Here is an 11102-nt window from a genome sequence, read left to right on the forward strand (position 1 = left end):
GGAGGGGGAGGAGGGAGGGGTCGCTAGCCGAGGTGCTGACATTACTGGCCCGCGCCGGAAGGATCGTGCCCCACGGGGCTCCGATGCGCTGTCAGTGGTGCTGATCCGAGGCCCCCATCCCAACACCCAGACCACGGTTGTGGCCATAGAGGCCCTCACACGCTTCCGTGAAGCTGTCCCCTTCGACGGTGTCCAGGACCTCCGCGTCCAGATCAGAGCCCCCAAGAGAGCCTTGAATATGGAATGGCTCATCGATGAAAACAATGCCTACCAGCTGCGGTCAGCAAAGGTATGGAACTAAGGGGCAGCTGGGAAGTCCACATGGAAGTTGCACTGGAGATGAGACCAAGAGTCATGTCCCTGGAAATCTCCCCTCACCAATATTATCCAATCACCATTGGCTATACTATCAATGTATTGGTTCATTCATTCCACAAACATTTCCTGAGCACCTACTGTGTGCCAAGCATTCTCCTGGGTTACATTATGAAACATCTGTGGTCCCTATTCTCAAAGCATGTACAGTCTAGAAAGAAATTAAGACAACAAATATAATTCTACATTCCACTTTAAGCTTTCAGAACACAGGGGAATAAAATAAGTGTGTAAAGGACATAATAACCTGGGTATGGGGAGTAAGGTAATCTCCATGACCTTACTCCATGAAGGAGGTGATAGTCACCTTCAATTATTCGATCATCTTTTTTTGAGCACTTACTGTGTGTCAGACACTGTTCTAGGTTCTGGGAATATGGCCATGGACAAGACAGAAAACAAAAATCCCTGTCCCTGTAGAATTTTATATTTTAGTGGGGATAGACAAAAAAGCCATGTGAATAAGTACAATATGTAATGTGTTAAATGATGGCAAGTGCTATGGGAAAGAATTAAGCAGGGAGGGGGTGGGAACATCAAGAAGTTGTAATTAGGCTGGGTAGGGAAGGTCTCACCAAGAAGGTAATATCTGAGCAAAGACCTTACGGAAAGGCAGATGTGATCCTTGTGGATATCTAAGCAGAACAAACAGCAAGTGCAAAGGCACTGAGGCAAGAGTGTTCTAAGAACAGCAATGGGATTTAAGCAGGGGTGACGTGATTGGATGTGAATTTGTAAAATTTTGCTCTGGCCGATGAGGGAAGAATGAATGAGGGAAACAAGAGTAGATGCAGGGACTTCCCTGGTGGTCCAGTGGGTAAGACTCCGTGCTCCCAATGTAGACGGCCCGGGTTTGATCCCTGGTCAGGGAACTAGATCCCTCATGCGTGCCACCACGAAGATCCCGCGTGCCGCAACTAAGACCTGGTGCAGCCTAAATAAATAAATCAATATTTTTTTTAAAAAGAAGGAAAAGTAAAACCGTCTTCATGGAGAGAGGTGGGAGAGTCAGTAGACCCCAAGTTAAGGAAATAACTGAGGCCCCAGTGCCCGTGCATTCTTTCCTCTCCATCCCCACTGCGTGTAAGCCACGTTTTGCTTCTCCCCTCAAATCGTCCTCCCCTCTCTTTTCAGTTCTCTGCCCAGGATGACCTAGAGATCAAAGCCAGCGGCAATGGAAGAGGCACCATCTCGGTAGGTCTTGTGTTCCTTAGCTAGAGCCCAGGGCTCCCCCAGTTGGTGGAAATAGAGGCAAATATAGACTCCAAAACAAGATTGAAATCAGCAATAATCTTAGCTACCATTTAGGACACAACCATTTGTTAGGAATCAATCTAAGGACACCTCAAACCCCCCCACCCCGAGAAGCTGGTAAAAATATGGGCTCCATTTGACGGGTGGGGAAATAGAGGTTTTCACTTTCAGTAAGTCAAGAGTCAGGGAAGACAGAGGCCAGAGATCTTTGGACCCCTCTGCCCCTCCTATGTTGAATCCCTGAAGGGGTCTCTTTCCTTGCCCCCCAAAGAAAGATTCTCCCGCCAGGGTGCCTCTCAAGACCCAGAGGACAACTCCACCCTTCCCCCCCCCCCAATATCTGAAGGCTCCATTACATCATCTGGCCCTACGCCCTATGACCCAGGAGGACAGCCTTCTTTGTCACCAAATTCAAGGTAGCCTGCTATCATGTTTCAGGCAATAGAGCCACAGTTGAATCCCTGCCTTTGTTGTGTGACCTCAGTCAAGTCACACTCCACCTTAAACTTCAGCTAATTTTAAATTACATAAAATAAGGAATTCAGTTCCTCAGTCGAACTAGTCACATTTCAAGTGCTCAATAGCCACGTGTGCGGACTTCCCTGGCAGTCCAGTGCTTAAGACTCCCTGCTTCCATCGCAGGGGGCATGGGTTCCATCCCTGGTCGGGGAACTAAGATCCCGCATGTTTCATGGCACAACCAAAAAAAAAAAAAGCCACGTGTCTAGTGGTTGCCACACGGACAGCACAGATAGAGACTATTGCCAACACTGTGGGAAGTTCTATTACAGAGCTGGCCTGCCTAGACTATATAGAGTGTTCTGGCCACTGAACACATGGATTGAACGGGAAAGACCTCGCTGTGAATTCCCCATGGGGCAGAGAGCTGGGCAGGCAGGAACTGAAGCAAGGAGGAAAGGAGTTAGTGTGGATGGGCTCTGACACCTCCCCCTCCTACAGGTCCTGACCATGTACCACAGGTCTCCAGAGTCCTGGGAGGACACCTGCAACCTGTACCACCTGAATGTGACTCTTCACACAGCCCCGAAAGGTGAGCCTGGACTCAGGGATACCCAGCTCTTCTTTTTTATTACTTTATTTTAGCTGTCATCCAGTAAGCATCTCTATTGCTTTATTCAGCCATTCAACAAATAGTTTTCTAACATCTGTATTGGAGTATAATTGCTTTACAATGGTGTGTTAGTTTCTGCTGTATAACAAAGTGAATCAGCTGTACATATATCCCCATATCTCCTCCCTCTTGCGTCTTCCTCCCTCTTGCGTCTCCCTCCCACCCTCCCTATCTCACCCCTCTAGGTGGTCACAAAGTACCGAGATGATCTCCCAGTGTTATGAGGCTGCTTCGCACTAGCCATCTATTTTACGTTTGGTAGTGTATATATGTCCATGCTGCTCTCTCACTTCGTCCCAGCTTACCCTTCCCCAACAAATATTCTTTGAGCATTTACTAGGTGCTGCACCCTGTTTCTTGGCCCTGGGGACGTAGGCATGGAAAAGAAAAATATCCCTTCTCCTGGAGCCCACATTCTAGTAGAAGGACACAAACAATACGACAATAACAGTGTATTATACTTTTATTGTTATTTATTTATGACATAAGTGAATCTGCATTGTAAAGTATAAATACGAAGCATAATAGCAGGTGATGATAAGTACCATATAAAATAAAGTAGGAGAAGGTGCTACAGACTTGGAGGAAGTCCAGGGGAAGCTCTCTGAGGAGGTGGTATTTGAGATGAAACATGAAAGAAGTGAGAGAGTGAGCCAGGAAGGATCTGAGGGAAGAGCATTCCGGGCAGACAGAACAGCAGGTGCAAAGGGCCTGAGGCAAGAATGAACTCACCTGGTTTGAGCAACAGCAGGGAGGCCAGTGTGGCCACAGAGGAGCAAGGGGTAGATTTTTAGTTGAAAGAGTTGGAGAGGGGATGGGGCAGATGGTGCAGGGACTTACAAGCCATGGTGAGGACTCTAGCGTTTGCTCGGAGTGAAATAGGAGCCAGAGAGGGTTCTGAGTAGAAGAGCAACATGACCTAGCACAGGTTCGCACAGGCTCCCTCTGGCCGCTGTGGGGGAAACAGACTATAGCAGGTACAGGTGGGAGCTGGGAGACCAAGGAAGAGGTGACTGCACTGGTCCTGCCGGACATGATGGGGCCGGACCAGGGAGGGGGCTGTGGAGATGATCAGAAATGGATTCCAGAGTTTCCAGTCTGGGGTACCAAGAAGGAAGAGACAGGACTTTGCCACTGGGAGCTCACTGTCAGGGTAGGGGGAAACAAGGCTCACCAGTCCCAAGACTTCTAGGGACTAAAAGTGACCAAGACTTTGGTGTGGACCCCATTTCTTAATTGTAGCAGTAGCAGTGATATGATAATGCTAGTAATAATCACTTGACAGCTATAAAGCCCTAATCAGGCATTATGTTAAATGTTTTCCTTGTATTAACTCACTTAAAATTAACCAGCTGGGTTGGGAATATTATGATCCCCATTTACAGTTTAGGAAACCAAAGCACAGAGAGGTTAAACAACTTGCTCAAAGTCATAGCAGAGCCAGGATTTGAACTCAGGAAGCTGGCTCCAGAGGCTTTGTTACCCAGCCTCTAAATTCCTGCCTTCTCTCTGCAGATAATAAAAAGGGGGAAGCGACCTTTCAGCTCCGGATGGAAACAAGGTCAGGTCACCAGGATCTTGGACTGGGCAGGAGGAAGGACCCACTTCCTGGAATCCAGACTCCTTAGCAGCTCTCCCTATGTACTGAGTGGAGGGAGGGAACCAGCCACACTTGCCTCTCCATGCCTGCCCCGTCATCCCTACCTCTCCTCCTGCCCTCCCCTGCCTGTCCCCCGTTCTGCCCCCTACCCCACCCTTCCATGCTTATCTACCATCCTGCTACCCCAACCCTGCCCCCCAGCTTTCCCTGTCCCAGAAAGGCGGGCTCCTGCGCGGTGAACATGCACCATGACCCAGATGCCCAGGGCTAGCTCTGAACCCCATGACTCTCCCCTCTCTTCATCTTCTCCAGACATTCCAGCCCCCACCCCAGTCTGGCTCTGTCTCCCAAATACCCTCACCCAGGTCTGTCCCAGATTTAAAAAACAAATGTGTTGAGCACCTAATTGGTGCCAGGCTCTGTTCTAGGAGCTGGGGGCACAGCTGTGAGCAAAGGCAGCTTCTCCCTGCCTGGTGGAGCTCACAGACTATCAGGGGAGACAAACAATAACCGAATAATCACCCAGAATCAATGCAAAATGACAACCATGATTAAATGTGGCAAAGGAGAGGTCCACGGAGCCACAGGAGGGCAAATTAGAGAATGATCTGGTGTGCGGGCTGGGGAAGGCTTCCCAGAGGGGGTGATGCATCAGCTGAAATTGCAAAGATGACAGGATTTTTCAGGGCAAAGAGGGAGGAAGAATTCCAGGCTGAGAAAACAGCATGTGCCAAGGTCCAGTGGCAGGCGAGAGCCTGACACTTCAGCGCAATCAATCAGAGGCCGGAGGGGAAGGTGAAGTGAAAGGATGAGGCCAGGTGTTTTGGTAAAGCAAGGAAGTTAAGCAAGGAGGCAACATACCAGATTTCTGTTGGCTAAAGCTGTATCCTCTTGGGGGCAGAGGAGTGACAGGGAGACACAGGAGAAGGCCACTGCCCTTGTCCAGGCGAGAGGTGATGACAGTGGGAGCATGGGAGAGGGTCAAGGGGACAGTGGGAAGAGACTGGTGCTGTGAAATCCCCAGGTACCAGGGTCATCGAGAGGCCACAATGACCATCATGGAGGTCTCCCTGCTCACCGGCTTCTACCCCAACCAGGATGACCTCAAACAGGTAATGAGCAGGGCGGGGATGCCCTGGCAACATCCCACATTCCCCGAGTGGGTGTAGAACAGCATCTACCTGGGTCAAGACCCCCAGGCTAATGCCCCACAGTCCCTGCCCCAAGGTCAGCGGCCATGATCACTTCTGGGGGACTCCCTGTATGACCTTAGCTAAATTCTTGCCCTGATTGTGCCTCAGTTTCCCCAACAGTGGGGCTGATTGGACAAGGGCCGGGAGCTCTGAGAGTTGCTTCACATTAACTGGAGCTCCCAGGGCTGGGTGCCTTGGAGGATCTCTGCCGACGTGCATTCCTCACCCTCTGCCCCAGCTCACGAGCGACGTGGAGAGGTACGCCTTCCAGTATGAGACCAAGACGACCTCCAGCGACAGCACTGTTGTCCTCTACCTGGAGAAGGTGAGGAAGGCCAGGTGTCCTCTGCCAGAGGTCCGTGGGCAGCCAGATGGGCGGAGAAACCACAATCAGCACCCTGGTCAGTGTTGTCCGAGAGCCACGCCCTCTGAAGTCAGCTCCTCGGTATTCAGGGCCACGCGGTCAGTGGTTATGGCCAAGGCCCTGTGGTCAGTACCCCATGCTCAGTGGCCCTGATCAGCTCAGACAGGACTTCCCTTCTCCAGCTCTCCCACAAGGCAGACACGGTGCTGGGCTTCCGCGTCCACAGGATGCTGCAGGCGGAGTTCCTGCAGGCTGCCCAGGTCATGGTCTACGACTACTACGAGCCTTGTGAGGAGGGGCCTGGGGGTGGAGGGGTATCCCGGGAGGGTACAGGGCCTGAGAAGGACTGAGCCAGAAAAAAAGGGAGGGGGGAGGGGCGGGGCCAAAAGGGGGGGAATGGGGCGTGGCAGAGGGGGTCCTTGGCTCCGTGGGAGGGGTGGCCAAGAGGGCTCCGGAAGGGACCCAAGGGGCGTGGTGATGAGGGGCGTGGCCTTCCTTGGTGGTTAAAGTGGCCCCGGGGTGGGGGGGGCGTCTGGAAGCGGGTGTGGCAGAGCTGAGAAGGGACTTGGCGTGGCCCGCTGGGTAAGGGTGGGCAAGAAGGGGGAAGGCTCTTTAAAAAGGAGGGACCTGTTAAGGGGGTGGCTGGGCGGGTCGGGTGGGGCGGGGCCTGCTGGGGGCGGAGCCAGCCGTGCACCCAGCCCCCAGGAGCACTGGCCCAAGCCAACCCCGGTCACTCGCCTCTTCTCACAGCCCAGAGGTGCAGCTCCTTCTACAACCTGCCCACAGAGCACGCTTCCTTGAGGAAGATCTGCCACAGAGACGTGTGCAGATGCGCCGAGGGTGAGGTCATGGGGCTACGGAGGGCTGGGACTGCCAGGCTAGGGGTTCAAGAGCTTTTCATCACTTCCTGGGTGCCTTCTGGGCTGAGTTTAGACAGAGAGAGACAGAGACAGAGAGATAGCAAGACAGAGACAAAGAGAGACAGAGAAAAGGAGACCCAGAGACAGAGAATGACATATACACTCAGGCACAGCCAAAGATCAGGCGAATCAGAGACACAGACACGGAGGGACACTCAGATGAGAGAAACAGAAAAGAAAAAGACCAAACGGGGAGACAGAGGAGGAGAGAGCACCCTACAGATCAGAAAGGCCAGATCCAGAGACCCAGCGGCTGCCGCCTGGGGCCGGATGGCGGTCAGATGGGAGGAAGGCCCCTCCGTCAGTGCAGCTAGAACAGCCGCCCCCCCTCCCCCCACCTTCCAGAACAGTGCCCATCCCCAAAGAAGGACAGCGACCACCTGCAGCAGGAGCAGCTCCAGGCAGCAGCCTGTGAGGTTGGCGTGGACTTTGGTGAGTGTAGGGAGTGGCAGGGGGCAGGGGGCGGCCCACCTGCAGGCTGGACACCAACACGACATCCTCCTGGACCCCTTTCCCAGTGTACAAGGCCAGGCTGGAGTCTGTGGAGACCTCCGCCTCCAGCCCCTACATCTACTACAACATGCAGCTCCAAGCCATCATCAAGAGTGGTATGTCCAAGGTGGCAGAGGAGGGGGCATGGGGGCCTACGCCAGGGGTCCCAACGCGGAGAAAGGCCAGGCCTATGCAAGCTCACCCACTGATTCTCCTCTCCTCCAGGCACGGACTCTGCCAAGCCCCTCACCATGAAGAAATTCGTCACTCACACCACCTGCCATGACTCCCTGGGGCTGCAAGAACACGAGACATACCTCATCATGGGCCAGACATCAGACCTGTGGAGAGTCAAATCTGAGTGCGTGGGGGGTTCCTGCTGCCCTGGGGACTCAGGCCTGGGCCCCGTTCCCTACCGCAGTCCAGTCCTTGGTGTCAAAGTTTCTACTGCACCTGTCAACACGAGTCTTGGGTTTCAGGGCTGCCCTGAATGGAGGTGCAGGTTGTGCACTGCACAACTCCAGGGAACACCATTCTTAAGGAGATGTTGTAAATGTAGATGTAAAATTCCAACAGAGGGCAGGAAAGAGTCAGAGGGAGGGGAGCATTTTCTAATCCCCAGCAGTATGGGCTAGAGGCGGGGGGACCTGAGCTGGCCTGGTGGAGTGGACACTATAAGCTGTGGCTCTGAGAGTCTGTCAGGCAGGGCAGAGGGGCAAGTCAGAAAGGTCTCCACACCTTCAAGGCACCCGGCTCTCCTCACCATCCTGGCCACCTCTTGCCCACAGATACACCCATGTCCTGGGCAAGGAGACGTTCCTCATGCACTGGCCAGTGGATGGGGCAGTGGGCAAGAAGGAATTGCTGGACCAGCTGGAGGGGTTTTCAGAATATATGCGCACCCATGGCTGCGAGTCCTGAGACCCTGAGGCCTCTGCTGCTCTCAGGGGGTTGTCTCCAAGCATGCCCAGGTCCCTAGGCTTCACTGCAAATAAAGAGCAAGGAATATCATACTCAGACTCCAGACATGTGTTCCTGCCTCAGCATTCAGCAGGGGCCCTGCAGAACCTGCCCTGACATTGCTTGGACCTGCATCCTCCGTCTCACTCCTACTCCATTCCAATCACACTGGCCTTCTTTGTGTCCTTACAACACCTGTGTTGATTCACACCTCAGGGCCTTTGCACACACTGTCCCCTCCACCAGGTACACCTTCCTCCAGATGTCTTTATGGATTGAACACTTCCCTTATTTGGACTGTGTCTTAATGTCACTTCCTCAAAGATACTTGCTTTGGGGACTTCCCTGGTGGTCCAGTGGTAAAGAATCCGCCTTCCAATGCAGGGGATGTGGGTCCAATCCTTGGTCGGGGAACTAAGATCCCACATGCTGCGGGGCAACTAAGCCCACGTGTCTCAACTAGAGAGCCCGTGCGCCGCAAACTACAGAGCCCACGCTCTCTGGAGCCCGCGAGCCACAACTAGAGAGAGAAAAACCCGCACGCCACAACTAGAGAGAAACCCACGTGCCACAACAAAGAGCGTGCATGCTGAAACAAAGACCTGATGCAGCCAAAATTAAAATTAAAAAAAAAAAATTTTTAAGATACTTGCTTTATAACATACCTAAAAATAGACCTCCTCCCATCACTCTCAGCAACACTTAAAAATATATTGTATGTGATATTTATTGGTTTGATTGTTAGTTAATTGGGTATTTCTCCTGCCCCACAATATCAGCTCTTTAAGACCAGGGGCCATGTCTGTCTTGTTCACTGCGGTACTTCCAGTTCCTATAGCAGGGGCTGGTATATAGTAGGTGTTCAAGGAATGATTGTTGAATGAATGAGTGAATGAATGAATGAATGTAGCACCCACTCTTCAGTTGGTCCTGATGTAAGCTTTGACCGGCAACCCCAGGCAACTGGAGAAAGGAGACAAGGGGCAGGGGATGGTGAATGAGTTTCATCAATGTGGCCTGGAGTGGGAGCGGGGTACTGCCACTCCAAGGCAGCAGCCCGTGGGGGTTGAGGGAGTGCTGGAGAGACTGCAAGGCATCCAGGATGGCTTGAACTTGGGATGTCAAGGACGGGCTGAAGGTGAGAGGGAGAAAAAGGAAGGTGGGGTTTTGAACACCAGGCTAGAGGGCTTGGTCATTATCAAGGGCAGTAGGGAGCCATGGAAGGTGTTTGAGCAGGAGAGGAATTGACCAGCTCTGGAGTGGAAAGGCCCAGTTGACTGACGGGCAGAAACTGAGTTGATGGCAAGAAACTTGAAGAGCAGGTGGGGTTTGGGGCCACAGGACAGCATGGCAGCAGCTGCCTGAATTCTAACTCTGCCTCCACCTCTTCCTGGCCGTGTAACATTAGCCCGTTTACTCACCTCCTGTGCTTCGGTTTCCTCACCTCTAACATTACTTCCCTCAGAGAGTTCTTGTGAGTACCCAGCACATAGTGATTATTCAATAAAACTTCACTGGCCTGATTATCAATGAGCCAGACAAGAGGCCTTGGGGAGGGAGTAAAGCTGCTGGAATCCACACGACCATCAGAGAAGAAAGTCAGACCATAGCAACACCTGCTCAAAACCCTCCCAGGTTCCCACTGCTCTGACACTGCAGCACTCAAAGCCCTGCAATGTGGCCCCGTCAACCTCCCTGACCCCAAGTCCCCCAACTCCCCACTCACTCCACTCCAGCACACAGGCTGTCTTTCATGGTTCCCAGAAACACCAAGCTGTTTCTTGCCTCTGGGCCTTTGCATAAGCTGTTCCTTCTGCCCAAAACACTTTTCCCATGACTGCTTTCTCCTCACCCTTCAAGTCTCCCATCAGAGAGGCCTTCTCCAAGCACCCTCACTAGATGAAATTGCATCCTTCTCCTGAAGTTATCTCTCTCTGCAACCTGATTTTTTCCTTCCGAGGAAACGTCACAGTGCATAATGACATAAATTAGATTCCTTACTTACATCTTTGCTGTCTGTCTCCCCTAATGGACTGGGAGCCCCAAGAGAGCAGGGAGGCTATCTGTCTTGGTCACAGATATAATTGCAGCAGCTCAGTGAGGGCCTGGCACATAGTAGGTGTTCATTTTGCTGAATGAAGGACTGAATAAATAAAAGAATGGAAGACAGTGAGAGAGAAGGAAAAGAGGGAGGGATAAAGGGAGAGAGATAAAGAGAAAGGAAGATGGGCTTCCCTGGTGGCGCAGTGGTTGAGAGTCTGCCTGCCGATGCAGGGGGCGCGGGTTCGTGCCCCGGTCCGGGAGGATCCCGCGTGCCGCGGAGCGGCTGGGCCCGTGAGCCATGGCCGCTGAGCCTGCGCGTCCGGAGCCTGTGCTCCGCGGCGGGAGAGGCCACAGCGGTGAGAGGCCCGTGTACCTCAAAAACCAAAAAAAAAAAAAGAATCCGCCTGCCAATGCAGGGAACACAGGTTCGAGCCCTGGTCCAGGAAGATCCCACATGCCGCGGAGCAACTGAGCCCGTGCGCCACAACTACTGAGCCTGCACACCACAACTACTGAAGCCCGCATGCCAAGAGCCTGTGCTCCTCAACAAGAGAAGCCACCGCAATGAAAACCCAGTGCACTGCAACAAAGAGTAGCCCCTGCTCGCCACAACTAGAGAAAGCCCACGTGCAGCAATGAAGACCCAACGTAGCCAAAAATAAATAATTTTTTTTTTTAAAAAAAAAGGGGCTTCCCTGGTGGCGCGGGGGTTGAGAGGCCGCCTGCCGATGGAGGGGACGGGGGTTTTGGCCCGGGTCTGGGAGGGTCC

The 11102-nt window shown here is 52.7% G+C and overlaps 1 protein-coding gene across 1 annotated transcript in view; it reads left to right on the forward strand.

Moving 5' to 3' along the window:
• LOC103076380 (putative protein C3P1) overlaps positions 1-8251 on the forward strand; it is a 28854-nt gene extending 20603 nt beyond the window's left edge. Inside the window, exons 30-41 of the mRNA XM_007460644.1 lie at positions 131-289; positions 1510-1569; positions 2590-2680; positions 4277-4322; positions 5386-5473; positions 5793-5879; positions 6101-6206; positions 6669-6758; positions 7184-7270; positions 7357-7446; positions 7556-7691; positions 8119-8251. Coding sequence (XP_007460706.1) covers positions 131-289; positions 1510-1569; positions 2590-2680; positions 4277-4322; positions 5386-5473; positions 5793-5879; positions 6101-6206; positions 6669-6758; positions 7184-7270; positions 7357-7446; positions 7556-7691; positions 8119-8251 — 1173 coding nt within the window. The remainder of the gene's footprint in view (positions 1-130; positions 290-1509; positions 1570-2589; positions 2681-4276; positions 4323-5385; positions 5474-5792; positions 5880-6100; positions 6207-6668; positions 6759-7183; positions 7271-7356; positions 7447-7555; positions 7692-8118) is intronic.
• The last annotated feature ends 2851 nt before the right edge of the window (positions 8252-11102 follow it).

Source organism: Lipotes vexillifer, unplaced genomic scaffold (genome assembly GCF_000442215.2).
Source record: "Lipotes vexillifer unplaced genomic scaffold, Lipotes_vexillifer_v1.1 scaffold1011, whole genome shotgun sequence".
Lineage (NCBI taxonomy): Eukaryota > Metazoa > Chordata > Mammalia > Artiodactyla > Lipotidae > Lipotes > Lipotes vexillifer.